The 18950-nt window shown below is 38.1% G+C and overlaps 1 protein-coding gene across 12 annotated transcripts in view; it reads right to left on the minus strand.

Annotated features, from left to right (window-relative positions):
* PWWP2A (PWWP domain containing 2A) overlaps positions 1-18950 on the minus strand; it is a 37082-nt gene that overhangs the window by 12948 nt on the left and 5184 nt on the right. For 3 of the 12 annotated variants that reach the window (XM_047729181.1, XM_047729182.1, XM_047729183.1), the window contains exon 3: positions 1482-3179. In XM_047729181.1, the coding sequence (XP_047585137.1) occupies positions 1496-3179 (1684 nt within the window). In that variant the 3' untranslated portion in view covers positions 1482-1495. Of the gene's footprint in view, positions 1-479; positions 3180-16391; positions 16413-17166; positions 17237-18950 lie in introns of those variants that run through there. The other 9 variants (XM_047729185.1, XM_047729189.1, XM_047729187.1 and 6 more) reach the window with 5 other exon arrangements.

The following is an 18950-nucleotide window of genomic DNA, read 5'->3' on the forward strand; positions in this document are numbered from 1 at the left end:
TCAGATATATTTTTCCCTAACAGTAAAAAGCTAAAAATGGAAATAAGTCAAATCTGAGGGACAGATGGACCATGTAGAAAAAGTGATACAAGTTACTAGCCCCAAAAGCAAGGATACCTGAGGCAGACCAGGCAAGAGAGACTGGTTTTAACTACCCAAATATAAAAAAAGAGCCATGTGATGAAGTATCAAGGCTAAACATGAGGAAAATTAAACCCACACATTTATGAGAAATTAGCGGGAGGATGGTCTCAAATCTAGAAGCATATCAGACCTCTACACTGTAAAACCTCATTTTCAGAATATATGGGTTAATCACTTACTTGGATTTTATCTATGGTCAGGTAATATATTCTCTGATAAGACAAATAGGAAAATAAAGGTTTGATTTTTTTCATCTCCTCTATAAACTATTACAAAGAGTAACTTTCTACCATCTTGAAATTTTTCAAAGCTTTTTGAGAAACACACACAAATAATTTGGATTTAGTCAATTTTATTTACAGCTTTTTTTTTTTTTACATTTCAAAGCATTACACAATTACATTTTCTCATTTTCTGACCTGCAAACAGATACCTTAAACGAAATATTTTTTTAAAATTATCAAATTAGGTACATCCAAAATGCAACAATTACACATATGACAATTCACAAAGTGTAATTTACCAGGACGTATCCTAAGAATTTAGGAACAGCCAGTCAGGAGAAATCTGACCAAATTTAGCAATCAACTATTTACATATCCAAAGACAAACCTACCTAAACTCCCAAACCAGAAATTTGAAAGTTTTTGTTAAATCCCCATTAAACAAAAGAGTGATGATTCAAACCTTGTCAGCCTTAAAAGTCTTAACCCCAAAGACTGGGCTATTTCCACAGTCAGCAACTGAATAGCAAGCAACTCAGTTTGTCAAACACCTAGCTATCAAACTCTGGCGCCATTGTGCACATAGAAAGGCTAAGTATTCATTAATTAAAAAACAAGTAGTCATTAAATAGCCACACTATTCCCCGCCCCTAGCCCCCAAACCAGCCCATCAGCCCTTACTGCAATCCCAAATACGCAACCTGTGTCACACAGTGACCGGCTCTATGTTATATATATGTATGTATGCATATACACACATACACGTACATGTGCATATATATAAATATACACACATACACACAGTACTAGGTACAAATGGCCATTAACAGTCCCTGCAAAAATTCATTTTCAGTTGAGGCTATGGCTCCTATGCCTTGGGATGGTTTGACTTCAAAACTGAAAAATACTGCTAAAATCTCACTTCCTTAAGACAAAATTTGACTGCTTGTTCTTTAAGCTTCTCAGTCTATTAAAAATGGCTATTAAGGTAAGTATAAAAAAAAGCAGCCAACTGAGTACAATTCCTCTCTCCGATCAGGCCAAGCTATTTCGTAGAAGTTACTCCTGACTAGACTAGAAAATCTGTGGCGCCTTCCAATGGTTCTTGCCTACCTTACTGTCCATGTTCACGTTTCAAACTGTGTCAACAGAGCCCGCACTTCAGGGGTCAGCTGCTTGGCAGCCTTAGCCGCCTCTGTGATAGCCTTGCGATACAGGCCCTTTCTCTTCTTATTAAAGCGTGACTGGAAGTTTTCTAAAAAGGGGGAGAGTTGCGAAAGAGCAAGAAAAGAGGTTGTTGGAGACCCAAACCATGAAATACGGGCCTCCTGTCGGACTAAAAGGCCGTTATCTTTCCGGCTCACAGTTATAGTAAGGATACGGGCTGGCCACCAAGGGAAGCCATAGATCTTGGCCCAAACAATGTCCCCTACACATATGGTCCTGCCATCTGGTGTGACGCATTTAGAGACGTTTTTGGAAAAGACTTTCATTTTCAAGGAATTACTGAGCTTTTTCTCTTCCTTTGAAGAGGAGGAAGTGGAGGAGGTGGAAGGTGCATGCATACTGCCTGGAGGAAAATCAAAGCTTTCAGAAGAACTACACTCAGAGTTGGAGGATTTCAAATCATCTGTGCTATCAATGCTACACACGGAAGCACTGGAAGAGTCAGATTTCTTTTGATTTAGGGTCATGTAAACAGAGAGATTGCTTTTGCTGCCCTTTTTGCCCAGTGTCTGTGGTTCATCCTGCTCACCAGGCACAAGCACTTCATTTGTGTCCTGAACCTCACTGCTGGCCTCTTCAGGGCCTTTTGAGGGACTCTGATTTTCTGAAGGGGCCTCACCTGCTGAGCGGGTAGAGGTGCAGCGAGACTGGGGCTTGGGTGCCATCTTGCCACTCCGCATTTTCTCAAGTCCTGTCTTCAAAGAAGAGTCATTTTCTTCATTCCTGTACCTTTGTGGTTTTAAACGAACCCGGGGTGGAAGGGAACCTGAGCTAGGACTCTGATAGCGACGTGTGAAATGGACTTTTGAATGTGCATTTTTGGATGCAGAGGTTTCACTTTGCTTCTTTTGTGCCTTTTCTTTGGCAATTTTCAACACTTCCCGAGCTTTTGCATGATCCATGTTCTTACTCTGGAGCACTTTTTTAGTACTTAACTGAGCTTTTGATGTATTTGCCTGAGCAGAAACTTTGACTACTCTGCCTCTGCTGTGAGCAATATTGGAAACCTTCACCACAGCATTTCTTTTCTGGCTTTCATTTTGGTTTTTCCCATCCACTTTATGGTCAGTTTTCAGTTTTTTGTTCACAGTAGTTACACTTTCGTTTCTCCGTTTTTTATCTTCATATTTAGAAGAGTCACTTGCACTACTACCTTTTCTAATTTCCTTTTTCTCTGCAACAACACTGGTTTTACACTTGTCACACAGGACTTGCCTGGGTCGCAGTTTAATAGCATTCATTATTGAAGTAGGTTCTTCCCTGTACATTTTTCGTTTGGGTCGCTTAATTTTCCGAGGCGGTGGTTGAGGTATTGACTGGTTATAGGTGTCCCTGATAAACAAAGGGGGAGGGTAAGGTGCTCCTTCATGGAAGAGAGGCGGTGGTTTGGAAGTCCACAGGCTTTCAGCCAAGCCTGGCTCAGGAGGCGAGATGGGAGAAGGGTCATCGGGAACAGCACCATTCACTTCACGCTTGACTTCTGTCCCTTCTTGGAATGTATTACTTTGGAGCTGCATGGCTTCAGGTTTCTCCTTATATTCCCTTTTGGGAAACACTGTCACAGGGATCCCATGGGGCCCAAACCTTGGAAAGAAATCAAAGAAAAAAAGAAGCCATTAACTCAAGGTCTATGATTTAATTTCTTAAATTGAAACAATACTCAGTGTTTGTACATATGACCTTTCCCAAAATCTTATTTCATACTAAAGAATAAAAACATAAAAATAAAAACCTACTGACCACCTCCCCACCAAAATCCAAAAGCCCCTCATTTCTTATTGGTCCTACATTTTAGGTATAAACAGATTACACATTTAAGTATGAAATCAAATGACCATTCTAAGCAGCACCAGAAGAGCTGATATTATTTAAAACGGACCTTTCAGTCTTAGATCAAAAGGCGTTCTATCAGACAGTTTAACATTTTATATCATTTGATATTACATTTGCTGGACTTTGGACAAGTCCAGTAAATATAACTATAAATATACAACATACATAACTCCCTCTGGTTCTAAGAGCTTTCAAAAGCTTCACAAAACAAATTTAGCCTTAACTACCCAAAAACACTGAATCAATAAAATCCCATCTCAACTTCACTTAATCACTAAGGATCCAAAGACCAGCTACCAGCTGCTCCCTAACTCTTTAAGCCTTTCATCTACCTCCTTCCCCGCAAAACCACAAAAATGTGAAAAATTCAGATGCCCAAATTACCACATGAGCAGACAGGTACAGAGCTGTGGCTAACTTTTTAAAAAATGTATCACACATTAAGAAATATTTTCATATTGTAATCAAGTAATATTTATGTATGTACACAGGCACGCATATATACATATACACACAGACTTAAGCCGAAGTTTCACTAAATGTTTAACATTATGTGATATATGATATTTTTCCCTACTACTATTTTATTTATTTTTATGCTAGCCAGACTCAATACATGGATTTTAAAACTGGTCCAGACCCAGTTTGCAAAGCACGAATATAGAAGACAAACCTTCACAATTCTCAGTTTCCAATAAAATAAGGGTCAACTTAACCTTGTTTGTCAAGGTTAGAAATCACTGTGATTTAATCCTCCCGGGCTAACCATCGTAAAGCTAAAATGCTACACTGATTCCTTCACATTAAAATAAAATCACACTACCACATAATTTCATCATGTGCATGTTAACATGTTAACTTTAAACACTATCTGATGCTGTCTGAAGAGCAGTGAACACAATTCTATTTCTCAATCCTTTAAGGCAGCAAGGATTGGCTTCAGGTGGTCAGAACTCCTAAGATGCAATGTTCTTGCACGTCTTTTTCTAATAAATGAATCTTAGGTTGTCATTCTCTGGCATATGTCCTTATGTCCCCCAAAAGGTTCAGCATATCTTTGTTGGGAAGAAATCTTTACATTAAGTTTTAAGGCTATAAACACACCTAAACTCAGACGGGGATGTAGTAAGAGCCAACACCACCAGTTCTGTTTCTCATATCTATATTTATTCTTTCTCTGAAGTCATCTGTTAGTTTGGTGACCACAAACCAACAGCTTGTAAGAAAATACATATAAGCCACAAAGGAAGAGAAAAACTTTTACCTAGGGTGGGACAGACTTGAATATGGGCTAGTCCACAAAGGATACCCTCTTCTCTACATCAGATCTGCAAAGTGGCTTTCTATTCTAGCATAGGTCTGGTACTTAAATGTTTGCTTCCTATTTACCTGCAGGGTAATTTGAGCATTTAGCCTTTTCTCGTATGAACAAGAGAGGTGAGATTTTTGGATTTTCACATACAGGTCCATCAAACAACATAACTTATCTGAGGTGAGACCACTACTGATACTAGCAATCAAATTTCTAACTCTTAAGAAGCTATTATTTTTCCTCACTGCACTTTCACATGGGGCAAAATTAAAAAATAAAAAATTTTGAAAAATTTATTCACAGCTGAATACAAAATGCCCATCCTCTTATTAGGCATTAGGCATAACTAAAACTATAATCCCCCTAATGTCGGAGGTAAAGTTTCACACCTGTTCTTACCAACTTTGTATCCATGGTGTTACTAAATGTCTCTAGATGCAGTTTTTATATGCATAAAATGGGCTAACGCTACTTTTTCCTACCTTAAAGGATTCAGGTAAGGGTTAACAGGAAAATGCCAGCCATTTTCTTGACTAAAATTTACTTCATTTAATCTAATCTTACTTTTTTGTAAATTTTTTTTAAAGATTTTATTTAATAGAGAGTGAGCGAGCTTGCAGAAGTAGGCAGAGAGGCAAGGTGTGAGAGAGGCTCCCTGCTGGGGGGGGGGGGGGGGCCTCTTGATCCCAGGACCCTGGATCATGACCTGAGCCAAAAGCAGAAGCTTAACCGACTGAACCACCTATGAGCCCCATTTGATCCTATGTTAAACTTATTTGTTAGACTTCAGGATCATTTCTCTATCTTAATTAATAGCCTCAAAAAGAGGATGAGCTAGCCAATTATTTTAGAACTTTATACCAAATAAGCTGTGGAATCTATTATGCTCTCCCTCAGGAGTTTAATAAAAACATTAATTTCACTTCTGGGGTTTGTTCCTTGCCTTTCCCTCTAAAGCATATAAAATACAAACATTAAACATTTTTAAGTAACACAGGAAGGCACTTCATTGTGTCCTAATAAGACACCAAAAAGGGGGTGGGGGGGATAGCCAAGCTAGTAACTGTGGGTGGTAGATATATGGCAAAAGTAGAAAAATATTTTTCTACTTTTCTAAAATATTAATAATAAAACTTTCTCAGAGGAATGGAAAGATTAAATCACCTTAAGAAGAAAAGGGATATCAATGTACTACTCCATCTTAGTAATCATGCTGTCTTCCTAACATGGACAACACTTAGTATTATGATGGTGTTTTCAAACTAATGGTGAGACGTTCTGTGAAATCAATTTCCAGGTTCACAACTATGATTTAAAAGTTAAAAATCAGGGGCGCCTGGGTGGCTCAGTTGGTTAAGCAACTGCCTTCGGCTCAGGTCATGATCCCGGAGTCCTGGGATCGAGTCCCACATCGGGCTCCCAGCCCCATGGGGAGTCTGCTTCTCCCTCTGACCTCCCCTCTCATGCTGTCTCTCGAATAAATAAAGAAAAAAAAAAGTTAAAAATCAGAATCTAGGGGCTCCTGGGTGGCTCAGTGGGTTAAGCCCCTGCCATCAGCTCAGGTCATTATCTCAGGGTCCTGGGATCGAGCCCCGCATCGGGCTCTCTGCTCAGCGGAGGGCCTGCTTCCTCCTCTCTCTCTGCCTGCCTCTCTGCCTACTTGTGATCTCTGTCAGATAAATAAATAAAATCTTAAAAAAAAAAAATCAGAATCTATTTATATGTAACTGCAATGAAACTGTTTCATATATGCATGTATATACACATCCATCTATAAAATACATTTGTAACTATGCTCAAAATTTTGCAAACCATTAATTTATGAAACTGTAACCTTAATAAGAATATAAAGTAGCAACAAAACTACACCCTCTCCGGGCACCTGGCTAATCCAGTCAGTAGAGCATGTGACTGGATCTCAGAATGGTGAGTTCAAGCCCCACACTGGGCATGAAGCCTACATATAAAAAAATAAACAAAACCTATGTTCTCTTAAAAAAAAAAAAAAATCTCAAAATCTAATTTCTCAAGTGTGTCCTCTAAAAATCTGCAACACTCCATGGTGTTTGAAAATAAAGATTCCTAAGGCCTGCCTCAAGACTGAATCATAAGACCCTCCCCTGGTCGGAATGCAGACTTAAATTTTTAGCAAGCATTTTTGCTTTAGGTTTTCCTAAGGTGAAGGTATTTATGTCTCATGTGAATGCTCACCAAAGGGCAACCTCAGCAGAGGAGGATTTCAATCATTCCAGAGGTGAAAGGCTAACTAGTCCCCCCTTGCTTGAGCTTTATGAGAAGAACTTTTCATAAATTCTTTAAGACTTGAGTTGAGCAGTAAGATGCAATAGCCTCTGTCCTCTTTGCTCCACCCCTTCTACATGCAACACGAAGGTATTTATTATCAGTGACTCATCCTAACCCTTACCTATTTTCAGTATTCTTTAACTACTATCCAAAAATTCTACAGGAAAAATATTCAGGTATTATGACTTAATTAAAAATAATGTCTGGGGAACCTGGCTGGCTCAGGCAGTGGAGGATGTGACTTGATCTCCGCATTGTGAGCTTGAGCCCCATAATGGGTAAAAAGTTTTCGTAAAAATAAAATCTTTTGGGGAGCCTGAGTAGCTGTCTGTTAAGCATCAGACTCTAGGGTTTCAGCTCAGGTCGTTATCTCATGGTTGTGGGACTGAGCCCATGTTGGTCTCCCCACTCAACAGGAGTTTGCTTGAGATTCTCTCTCCCTCTGCCTCTGCTCCTCCCCACCCCAACTCGGCTTCTCAGTGAGCTCTCTCTCAAAATTTAAAAAACAAAACAATGAATCGATTTTTTTTTAAACCCTCAAAAAATAAAAATAAATATGGGCGCCTGGGTGGCTCAGTGGGTTGAGTCTCTGCCTTCTGCTCAGGTCATGATCTCAGGGTCCTGGGATCAAGCCCCACATCGGGCTCCCTGCTCAACGGGGAGCCTGCTTCCCCCTATCTCCCTGCTCAACGGGAGCCTGCGCTCTTCCTACTTGTGATCGCTCTGTCAAATAAATTTTTAAAATCTTTTTAAAAAAATAGATAAAAATACCTTCTGAGGAAAACCAGGTGAAGTGTACCAGAGACTTCTGGTACAAAGTCCTGTGAATCTATAAAATGAAGTTTTAAAACTAGCTACCTTCTTAATTGAGGACTGATGATAGCCAAAATTTTGAGGAGGAAGAATATTGGGGCTTAATAGCCATTTTGTGCAAAGCAAAAGAAAGAGAGAAAGGATCCTCAACCTAATGTAAAGGTGAAACAAATGTAATATAGAGTATTTAATAAGCTAGAATTCAAAAAGTGACATAATTATAGTTAGTATAAAAATAATTTCTAGTATTTAGGTTCCACTTTAGGTCTGAATTTTATTGATGATTCTAGATTTGACTAAGTTAAACTTTTATTCACCCACTGATAAAATTATGGTATTTGCTTAAGATTTCTAGCATTACCAATTATTCCTATACCTAAATAGGTAACACTTCTTGGAGTGAAAACTATTATCAAAATTCCATTTCCACAGGAATACTTCAAACGAAACAAAAAATGTTTACCAACAACTCTTACCTCTTATGCTGAAAGTTTTTTTCTAATGCTGATATATTTAAAAAAGAAAAAAGAAAAAAATGGTGATGTATTGTTTATCAGCATTCACTTCACAGCAACCTCAATCACCTTATCTCTGACCTAGGATTACAATCTTTTCCTTCCTGTTAACAATAGTTTAATAGTGCACAACTGATTCTCACTTTCTTCTTTCAAATTCTGGTTGCCAAGCTCCAATTGTAAGAGGAAATTCTTGTAAAAATATTTTACAGTAAAAAATAAAGAAACAAAAAACTAAGGTATTGTATCTCAGGCAAGCAAACAGGTCCTGAAGCATCTGACACCCAAAAAATTCTGGAGGGTTAGCTGTGACAGCCCCATTGATGAGACTTCCAACAAACAAAAATTAAAAGAAAGCTTTCCTTCCCAAAATTATGTTCTCTTAAAGAATCTACAGTAAGCAGTATTTATATGCAATTAACCACATGAAAAATAATAATCCAGATACATTTCAATTCAAGCAGTTGTTTCAGAAATAACTTCTGCCTTAAATTAACAACAGGTTAAATCTCAAGGAGGGAAAGCTATAAAGCAAACTTATTTTGGTTCACATGCCATCTCTGGAGATTGGTTATTAAGTCAAAACTTAATCTCAGGACAAGTGAAATTAATAAGCTGCAAACAGAAAATTTTACATAAAAGTGTATATCTAAGCCCCCCAAAATTAAAAATTCAAACCCCTATACACACTTCTGGGCATTTATAATCAAAAACATATTCTCCAAGAGATATTTGCACACCCATGTTCACAGCAGCATTTTTCACAATACCTAAAAAGTGGAAACCAAGCCACCCATCAACAGATAAATGGATAAATAAAATGTGGTTATGTACATACAATGAAATATTACTCTGCCTTAAAATGGAAATCCTGTCACATGTTACACATGGATGAACCTTGAGAACATTATGCTAAGTGCAGTAAGTAAGCCAGAAACAAAAAGACTGTATGATTCCACTTATATAACATAACTGAAGTAGTCAAAATCAGACAAACAGAGAAGAATTTGGTGGTTGTCAGGGACTAAGAGAAAGGGGAAATGAGAGTTCTTTAATGGGTCTAGAGTTTTAGTTTTACAAGATTAAGAAGTTCTGGAGATCTGTTTCACAATGTGAATGTACTTAACACTAGTTACTGAACTATACACTTAAAAATGCTTAAGATGGGGGGTGCCCTGGGGCACCTGGGTGGCTCAGCTGGTTAAGCGGTCTGTCTTTGGCTAGGGTCATGATCCTGGAGTCTCAGGGCTGAGCCCCTTGCTGGGCTCTGCACTCTGCAGGGAGCCTGCTTCTCCCTCTGCCCCTCCCCACTCATGCTCTCTTTCTCTCTCAAATAAAATCTTCAAAAAAAAAAAAAAAAAAAAAAAAAAGATGGGGGGGCGCCTAGGTGGTGCAGTTGGTTAAGCAGCCCACTCTTGCAGTCAGCTCAGCTCATGATGGAGCCCTACATCAGGCTCCAAGCTCAGCAGTCTACTTAAGTTTCTCTCCCACTGCCCCTTCCCCTGCACGCCCTCCCTCTTTAAAATAAATAAAATCTTTAAAAAAATGGTTAAGGGGCTGCCTGGGTGGCTCAGTGGGTTAAGCCTCTCCCTTCAGCTCAGGTCATGATCTCAGGGTCCTGGGATAGAGTCCCACATCAGGCTCTCTGCTAGGCAGGGAGCCTGCTTCCTCCTCTCTCTCTCTCTCTCTACTTGTGATCTCTCTCTGTCAAATAAATAAGATCTTTAAAAAAAAAAAATGGTTAAGATGGGAGGGGTGCTTCCTGGATGGCTTAGTCAGTTAAGCATCCAACTACTGATCTGTGCTCAGCAGGATGTCGGCTAGAGATTCTGTCCCCCCACCCCACCTCTCCCTCTGGTCTCTCTCTAAAATAAGTCTTTTTTAAAAAATGGTTAAGATGACACATAGTAGGTGTTTTTTACTTTTTTTCATTTCAATTGTGTATCTATCTACCTAACATAGAGGGGAAAGTCTGATGATAAGCAGTTTATTTTCATGATAGTAAAGGAATGATTAGTACAAGGGATATAACAGTAACTACACTGAGGAGAAACAGGACAACGTGACCTGAGGGAGAATCTAAGTGAACATCAGCAATGAGGGTAGCTATGGAACCCCGAGAATACCACATCACCTGTATAACCTGATCCTCTGATGAGCAATTATCAGAGACCTAAACTGAGGAACAATCCCTATTCCATATATTCTATGGCAACTGAATGCAATACATGATCATTTACTGGAGGAAGAAAAAAACTTTAAAGGACATTATTGGAAAAACTAACAAAATAATGAAATATGGGCTGCAAATTAGGTAAAAGTACTCTGTTTCTTGCATTTAAAAACTATACTGATCTTAAGAAATAAATGCACAAGTATTAAGGGGTAAAAGAGAATGCTGTATGCAGCCCAAATAGTTCTCAAAATAGTTCAAGAAAAAAATATATTGAAAGAACAATAAAGCAAACATGACAAAATGTTAAAAATTAGTGAATCTAGATAAAGCTTATTTTATTACAGGGTGCCTGGGTGGCTCAGTCAGTTAAGCATCCACCTTGGCTCAGGTCAAGATTCCAGGGTCCTTGGGATCAAGCCTCACATCAGACTCCCTGCTCAGCCGGGAGTCTGCTTCTCCCTCTCCCTGCCACTCTGCCTACCTGTGCTTTCTCTATCAAATAAATAAAATCTTTAAAAAAAATAATAATAAAGCTTAAGAGTTTTCTGCTGTGTGAAATTTCAAAATAAAGAGGTTTTCAGTATTAGTTTTGAGGGGGTTTTTTTTTGGTTTTCAATTAGTTTTAAAAAATATAATCTTAAATTTAGTTCACCTCAGCTCCACCGAAACATTTTAAACAAAGAATGATTATAAAAAAGAAAATTTGGGGGCACCTGGCTGACTCCGTGAGTAGAGCACAGGCCTCGATCTCAGGGTCATGAGTTCAAGCCCCACACTGGGTGTGAAGCCTACTTAAAATAAGAAATTGAAAAAAAAATTGTTCTACTTAAGCAGAAATGCCAGCAAACACACCTCAAGTACCACTAGGCACAAAATCTATATTCAGACACAATTATGTTAATTATTCAGAGGGTATAAAACTAAGTCCCAGCCCTAGAAGCCAACTTAATAGGCAAGACCAAAATGTAACACTCCTTGCCAAAAGAGACTATAGACTTTAGAGGGAAAGGAATCACTGTGGATCAGCGATCAGGCAAAGAGCTTCACAAGAAAGGACCACACCTAGAAGGGCACAGGTAGATTGACTGAAAAAGCAAAACAGGGAGTGGTAAAGGGTGGTTCTACATTTCTGAATGTTAATAACCAACTTTCTGGTTTAAAAAAGTAGTTTAATAAAGTGAAACACTGAGTAGGTGTGGTAAAAATCAGCTGATGACCAGATGCATTAGGAATCACCAGTCAGTAACCTGATTCCCCCTTCTAGAAGGCAGATAAGAATATAGAGGCTTAAGCAATAAAATAAAGATCATCCATCTGGCAGAAAGAGAAGGGATGTTGGAGAGGGTGTTTGTTACGAGGGAGGGCACTGCTAATGAGGGTTTATGAAAAGTGTGGTGAATGGAAAACACTACTCTCTTAAAAGGAGACCAATGAAGGCTTCTGATTATATAATGATGGAATTAAATGTGTCTCAATCACTTTGTTAAAAACAAGCTCAGCTATGCTAGCCTGGTCCTATCAATTAGTAAGTGCAAAGAAAAGCACAAAATTATCTTCCTTTTGCAAACTTTGAAATGTGTCATTCTCAAAGGTGAGCCCTTGTCAATGTTTTAAAAGCATATGGGAAGCAGAGACACTCTAATGACTAAATTTCTCTGAGACTTTTTCTTTAGGACAAAGCCCGTAACTTCCTCACAAGCCATCTGCCCCAGGGGGTTAGTGGGTAGAAAGATTAAGAAACATTCTGTACCATACATTATGCAAGCATCTCCTAGTTATCTCATTCCCCAGTAAAATATAAACGTTATCCTTCTTTATTAAAAGGGTAAAGTTATACCTCACAGATATTACCTGAAGCTTCCACAAATCATTTCAAGGTATTTTAAAGATAGATTATACTGCAATGCAACAGGACTCAGGTTCAGTGGCCAGTCAAACAAATGACATTAATTAATTCTGCCACTTAGGAGCTACTTCTTCAAAGTCTTAAGAGTTAATACATACAGCACTTACTGTGTGCCAGGAACTATTTTAGTACATACTTATTCACATTAAATCATTTAATGACCACAACTCTTTTAGTGAAGTATCTGTACTATCCCCATTTTATAGAAAGGGTAAGTGACCTTCCCAACAGCACACAGCTAGTAAGCAGCAGAGCCAGGGTATGAATCCAAGCAGTTAACACAGATGCCAGGTTCTCTGCTGTTGCTGCTGCTCCTGCTGCTACTATTGCCTCCCTTCATTTCATCAAGTGACTCAACCCCTCTCCTCCACCTCCACTACCGCACTAAGGGAGTGCAGGAGCTGACAGGTCCACATGCTCTTTCTCCCATGGAGACAGACAGGCTTCAGAACTTGGAATTTTTCTGGTTTTTGATCTAATAAGCAGCCTATCATCAAACACATTAATGCTTCAACAATGAAATGAAAAAACATTCATACTAAATGGGATATATAGATATAAGAGTCTCACAGAAATTCAGTCAGGTTAGGTTTCCCCACCAAAAAAGTTATAAAAAATTCAGTTTTCAGAGCTTTTTGAACATTGGAATTGAAGTTAAGTAAATTCAAAGAATTGTCATCTACATTAATTAAGAATATGTATCAACAGGGGCACCTGGGTAGCTCAGTCTATTAAGCACCAAGTCTTGGTTTCAGCTTGGGTCTTGCTCTCAGGGCCCAAAGATCAAGCCGCACCCCAGGGCAAAGTCTGCTTCAGAATCTCTGCCTCTCTCTCCTCCTTTGCTCCTCCCCCACTCACAGGCACTTATGAACTCTAAATTTTAAAAATTTTTAAAGGAAAAAAAAATGCGTAATTGCTCATCTTAGGGCCCAGTACACAGTAAGTAGGCACAATATATGGTAATTATCAAAGTTAAAGTGTATTCGATTTTATTAACTGTGACTATGGATGATGTTTTTAATTAAAAACTCCCAAGCACTGTAAGAGCAATTTGCAGGAACTATGGGTACCCAAATGTGCAAGAAGGTAGGGAGGATAACTTTATCAAGATAAAAACAAAATATGCGGGGCGCCAGGGTGGCTCAATGGGTTAATTAAGCCTCTGCCTTCGGCTCAGATCATGATCTCAGGGTCCTGGGATCAAGCCCCGCCTCTCTCCACTCAGCAGGGAGCCTGCTTCCCTCTCTGTCAAATAAAAAAAAATCTTAAAAAAAAAAAAAAAATGCACCAATTAGGACCTAAAATGCCAAGAAATATCTTTTAAAAGTAACTGATGGGGGAATGCCTGGGTGGCTCAGTCAATGGTTAAGCAGCTGCCTATGGCTCAGGTCATGATCCCACAGTCCTGGTTCAAGTCCCACATTGGGCTCCTTGCTCAGCAGGGAACCTGCTTCTCCCTCTCCCTCTGCCTGCCCCTCCCACAGCCTCTGTCGCTCTGTCCTTCTGACAAATGAATAAATAAAATCTTTAAAAAAAAAAAAAAGTAACTGATGGGGGAGTAAGGCTGCATAAATGTTTTAAAATAACATCTTTTTTTTTTTTAAGATTTTATTTATTTATTTGACAGACAGAGATCACAAGTAGGCAGAGAGGCAGGCAGAGAGGAGGAAGCAGGCTCCCTGCTGAGCAGAGAGCCCAATGCAGGGCTCGATCCCAGGACCCTGAGATCATGACCTGAGCTGAAGGCAGGGGCTTAACCCTCTGAGCCACCCAGGCGCCCCAAAATAACATCTTTTTAACCATAAAAATTTACTCCATCTTTTTAGTCTATCCAATCCTCTTTTATAACATCATGGATAGCTTTTGGGGAGGGCAAGAGGTTAAACACTAATAATTTAGAGTTTAAGCTCCCAATCGTGTACGTTCAAATAGTCCTCTAAAAACGTACCTGGATATCTAGGTTTAGAAATTAAAAAGTGGAGACAACTATAGATAGAGACAATATTTATACTTCAGTCTTTTGAAATGTACAAATAGTAATAACATCTGTATGGTATTCAAATTATTATTCCTTACTAGTAAATTCTTTTTAAAAAAAAACATCCTGGGGGCGCCTGGGTGGCTCAGTGGGTTAAGCCGCTGCCTTCGGCTCGGGTCATGATCTCAGGGTCCTGGGATCGAGCCCCACATCGGGCTCTCTGCTCAGCAGGGAGCCTGCTTCCTCCTCTCTCTCTGCCTGCCTCTCTGCCTGCTTGTGATCTCTCTCTGTCAAATAAATAAATAAAATCTTTAAAAAAAATAAAATAAAATAAACATCCAAAAAATTGTAATTGCCACAACATGGCAAAATATTTTTAAGAGCACACAAATCTTGACCTTTTGTATATCACTTAGAGAAATATAGTTGACATTTTCCTAAGAAAATGAACACTGATATAAAAGGATCTAATTATTAATGTAAACAACTCATCAGTTTGCAAATTCTTCAACAGAATTCCCTTGGTCCTGGCTCCAAGATACCAAAAAGGAGTTTCACATTTTTTATGTTTCCATTATGAATTCTAAGTACTTTTAATATTTCTTTTATATTATGTTTAATGGAGCCCACCACACAGGGGCCTAAATGATTTCTCAACAGACTAACTTTTTAAAGAAAATTTATTCAATTTATTTCTCTATTCCTATTTTACCAAAAACAGTCTGTTCAACAACTTACAGTTTTAATCTTTAAAATTATTTTCCAACTCAGCCACCCAGCACTTAACAAATGCTGACCTTGTGCTCAGTGAGCTTCAAATCTGACATTTTGTGATTCCTTTCTCAACTAGTGGACTCCACTGTTGCCAGAGCCAGGCCAACCAAGGCAAAACATCCCAAAGCCATATATGAATTAGAAACCCCATTTCCAAAAATGCCCAAAGTGTTCACTAAATTAAACTGAAGGGCAATCATATTTTAAAAGCAAGCAGCTATTTCCTGGTTGAGAGAGGAACAAAGAGTTCTATCATTTCTACCTACCAAGGTAACGCTCCACCAAAATCATAAGCTAAATGGTAATGGTAAAAATAAAGAAGTATATTAGAACAGGATTGTTTTCAAATCATAAGACAACTGCATATTGTTCAAAAAGGGCATCTTTATCTACTAATATCTTGTATTTTAATATAAAATAATGTAAACATGAATCGCGCATTTTAATATAAACATAAAATATGCAATTTTAGGCAATTTACTAATCTGAGCCTCAGTGTCTTTATCTGTGCAATGGGATTAGTGGAATTTACTTTATTGGAGTCCAAGAAAGTAAACTGAAAACAGTGTATTAAAAGTGCCCAGTGCCAAGTTTAAGAGTAGGAACTATATAGTAGCTATTGTTAATTACATTAAAGACTGGCAACCTTCTTAGATGATGGGAAGATGCAGAAAGTGAAAATCAAATATTATTGGAGGAATGAGTTTTAAAAGGCTAAACACCGCTATGCTATTGTAAAGACTAAGGTAACTGTTTAAAATTGGCCCAAGGAAAAAAGATTAAAGTTATGAACTACTAAACTCCTAGCAGGCAACCAGATTTCAGAAACCTATTTGCAAGTCTACCATTTCTATAATAAGGATCTGGATCTGCTACCCAAGTGGCCCATCCCCCCACGTACTGCTTACTTTTTAATTATATCCCAATCAAAATTAACCAATAACTTTTAAAACAAGTTTAACAAATTTATGGTCCTACTATTTTGGCAAAACTACTCCCTAAAAATTCCTTATCTCCAAATATGGTACGAGGATCACCTGCATCAGAATCATCTTGGTTAAAACTGCAAACTGCAGTGGAGATCAGAAATCTTAAGCACATCTGTTTAGAGGAACACTCCCCAAAGTATTTAGCAAAATCATTCTATATTAAAACCACCCAAAGTGTAACTTAACCTCCACTTACTTTCTTGCAAGATCTTACCACTAGAGCAAGCTCTGTTCTGCTGGTAATGTGTGCCTGAATTAATCTGGGAATTTGGGGAGAACAGGGCCAATAAATATGAAGAAATAAGGATGCACTTCATAGGCACAAATAAGTACTTAGACCATCTTTCATTTTTTAGAGAAGATGAGCACAAACTACATAAACCTTTTAATAGCCCCCCACAGAATCTTATGAAGTTTAAACCCAATTCCATCAAGAACTCTGCTTTAAAAGAGTGCACAGTGAAGTATGGTCTTACACTTAAAAGGCTGAAGATTAACCTCATTAGAAGCCCCAAGTCCATTAAAACATGCCTAGCATAGTTTGTGTCTGTAACATTTGGTTATCTAGTTTATAAACTGAGTTTTAAAATCTGTTTTTAATACCATGATGTTTGTTACAGGATTCTTTACACTCAAACTAGGTTTTTAAGGTCCAACAATTCCTCACCTCAAAAAAAAAAAAATCATCACAGTCCAACATGCTATGGAAGAGCACACTTTCAATATAGCATACACACTGCTTTAGTAGTGGGTGTCCTCAAACTGTCTGGGTCAGAAAGTGACTGACACTTGCCTCTGTGCTATCTTACTGTGGGAACCCTTCATCAACACCTTAGGATATAAGCAGAATAATCACCAAAAAAATTTTGTGTTAAAAATGTACAACTCAATACAAGCATTCAAGCATACTACTCGATGACCTAAATTCTTGACCTGGATGCTTAGTATAAGCTACTAATACCACTACTCACTGCTTCACCAGAATGGCTGTATATTTTTCCCACCAAAAGTAGAGCTATTGCACCATACGTTTCATGGTCTCTGTAAAGAAAAAAAATCATTGTCTTGGTTTATATTTCCTTAAAAAAACAAGTAACTTTTCTACAAATTTTACGAACTTAGTGAAACCTAAAGTTTTTTAAAGAAATCACCTCAATTCTCTTTAATGCAACCGTACCCCATAGACACACACAAAAAGTATTTGTAAAAGGTCAATTCTGAAATTCTGAAATAAACAAGTACCACAAATTAAAATGCGCAAGTTTTTATGCATAAACATTTACTTCATGACTCCTCAATTCCTATCAGATACAAAAAAAATGGAATTCAAGAGAAATTTTTCAGGATTTCTAAGTGGCTTTAGAACTACTTTTCAAGATATTGGAGAACAGGACTAAACAGTTGAAATGATCGTTCTGTGTAGTTAGAAACCATAGGTCCCAGTAAATACTGTTCCTTAGGTATGGACTGAGAAAGCGGACACTACGTTTTCAGAAACTAGCGCTGAAGACTTTTACCCTTCGCAGATAATCTTGACTGGTTAAAATTTTTCTATATTTGGAATTATTAAAGTTGGATGTGTGTTTAAGGAAGAGATCTAGAGTAGATAGTGTTTAAGGAACACATTAAACACACGTAGATGTGTTTAAGGAATAGATCTAGGGCAGGCAAGAGATGTTCTAGTATTTCTACTAACCCAAAATAAGAGAGGAGAGGCTTTCAAAAAAGAGGCCCTCAGAGGGCTGTGGTTGTTGCCCCTCTGGTTTGCTCCTAAAGGGAAAGAACTATTTTTAAAACTTACGGAAATTCAACCACTGGGATACAACTGAAAAAAAAAAATCTAAAATGTGGGAAATTCTGCCAAAGTCTATGGCTTAACAAACTTCAAGGAAATAAACAAAATGGCAAGAGAACTACAAATGAAAAATTTATGAAACTCATCAACCAATTGCAATGTATAAACTTTACTTGGATCCTAATTTAAAACTTAGATGTTGACTGAAATGTTAATTCTGAGATACTGTGAAATTTTAACACTGACTGGCAGGCCATAGGATGACAAAAAGGAACTGCTGTTGTTACTTTAGTTGCAATAAAAGAAGTACATTATTGCTTTAAAATCCTTATTTTTTCAGAGCTCTATACCACAATTCTTATGGTGAAGAATGTATTTAGGATTTGCTTCAAAATTATCCAGTGGAGGAGGGCATATGATGAAACAAGAATGACTAATAGTTGATAAATGTCAAAGCAAGGATCATACATACATGGAGGTTCATTTACCATAATAAAAAAGAACAAAAAAATCATGGTACCAACCACTGGTTTACAATAACATGAAAGAATGCTTATTACAGAATGCTAAAAGAAACAAATGTGCAGGGGCACCTGGGTGGCTCAGTGGGTTAAAGCCTCTGCCTTTGGCTCAGGTCATGATCTCAGCGTCCTGGGATCGAGCTCCACATCGGGCTCTCTGCTCAGCAGGGAGCCTGCTTCCTCTTCTCTCTCTGCCTGCCTCTCTACCTACTTGTGATCTCGCTCTCTGTCAAATTAATAAATAAAATCTTTAAAAAAAAAAAGAAAAGAAACAAATGTGCATATGTCAAAATTTCAAAGCCTAAGGTTAAGGAAGAAAAGGGAGTAAGAAAACCAAACTGAATTTGTGGGTGAGTTGATTATTTTTATCTGCTTGTATTAGACTATTGTCATTACGTGTTGCTAATGAGTTTAGGAGTAGGCAGGTAATTTAAACTAA

The sequence above is a fragment of the Lutra lutra genome, chromosome 5 (genome assembly GCF_902655055.1).
Source record: "Lutra lutra chromosome 5, mLutLut1.2, whole genome shotgun sequence".
Classification (NCBI taxonomy): domain Eukaryota; kingdom Metazoa; phylum Chordata; class Mammalia; order Carnivora; family Mustelidae; genus Lutra; species Lutra lutra.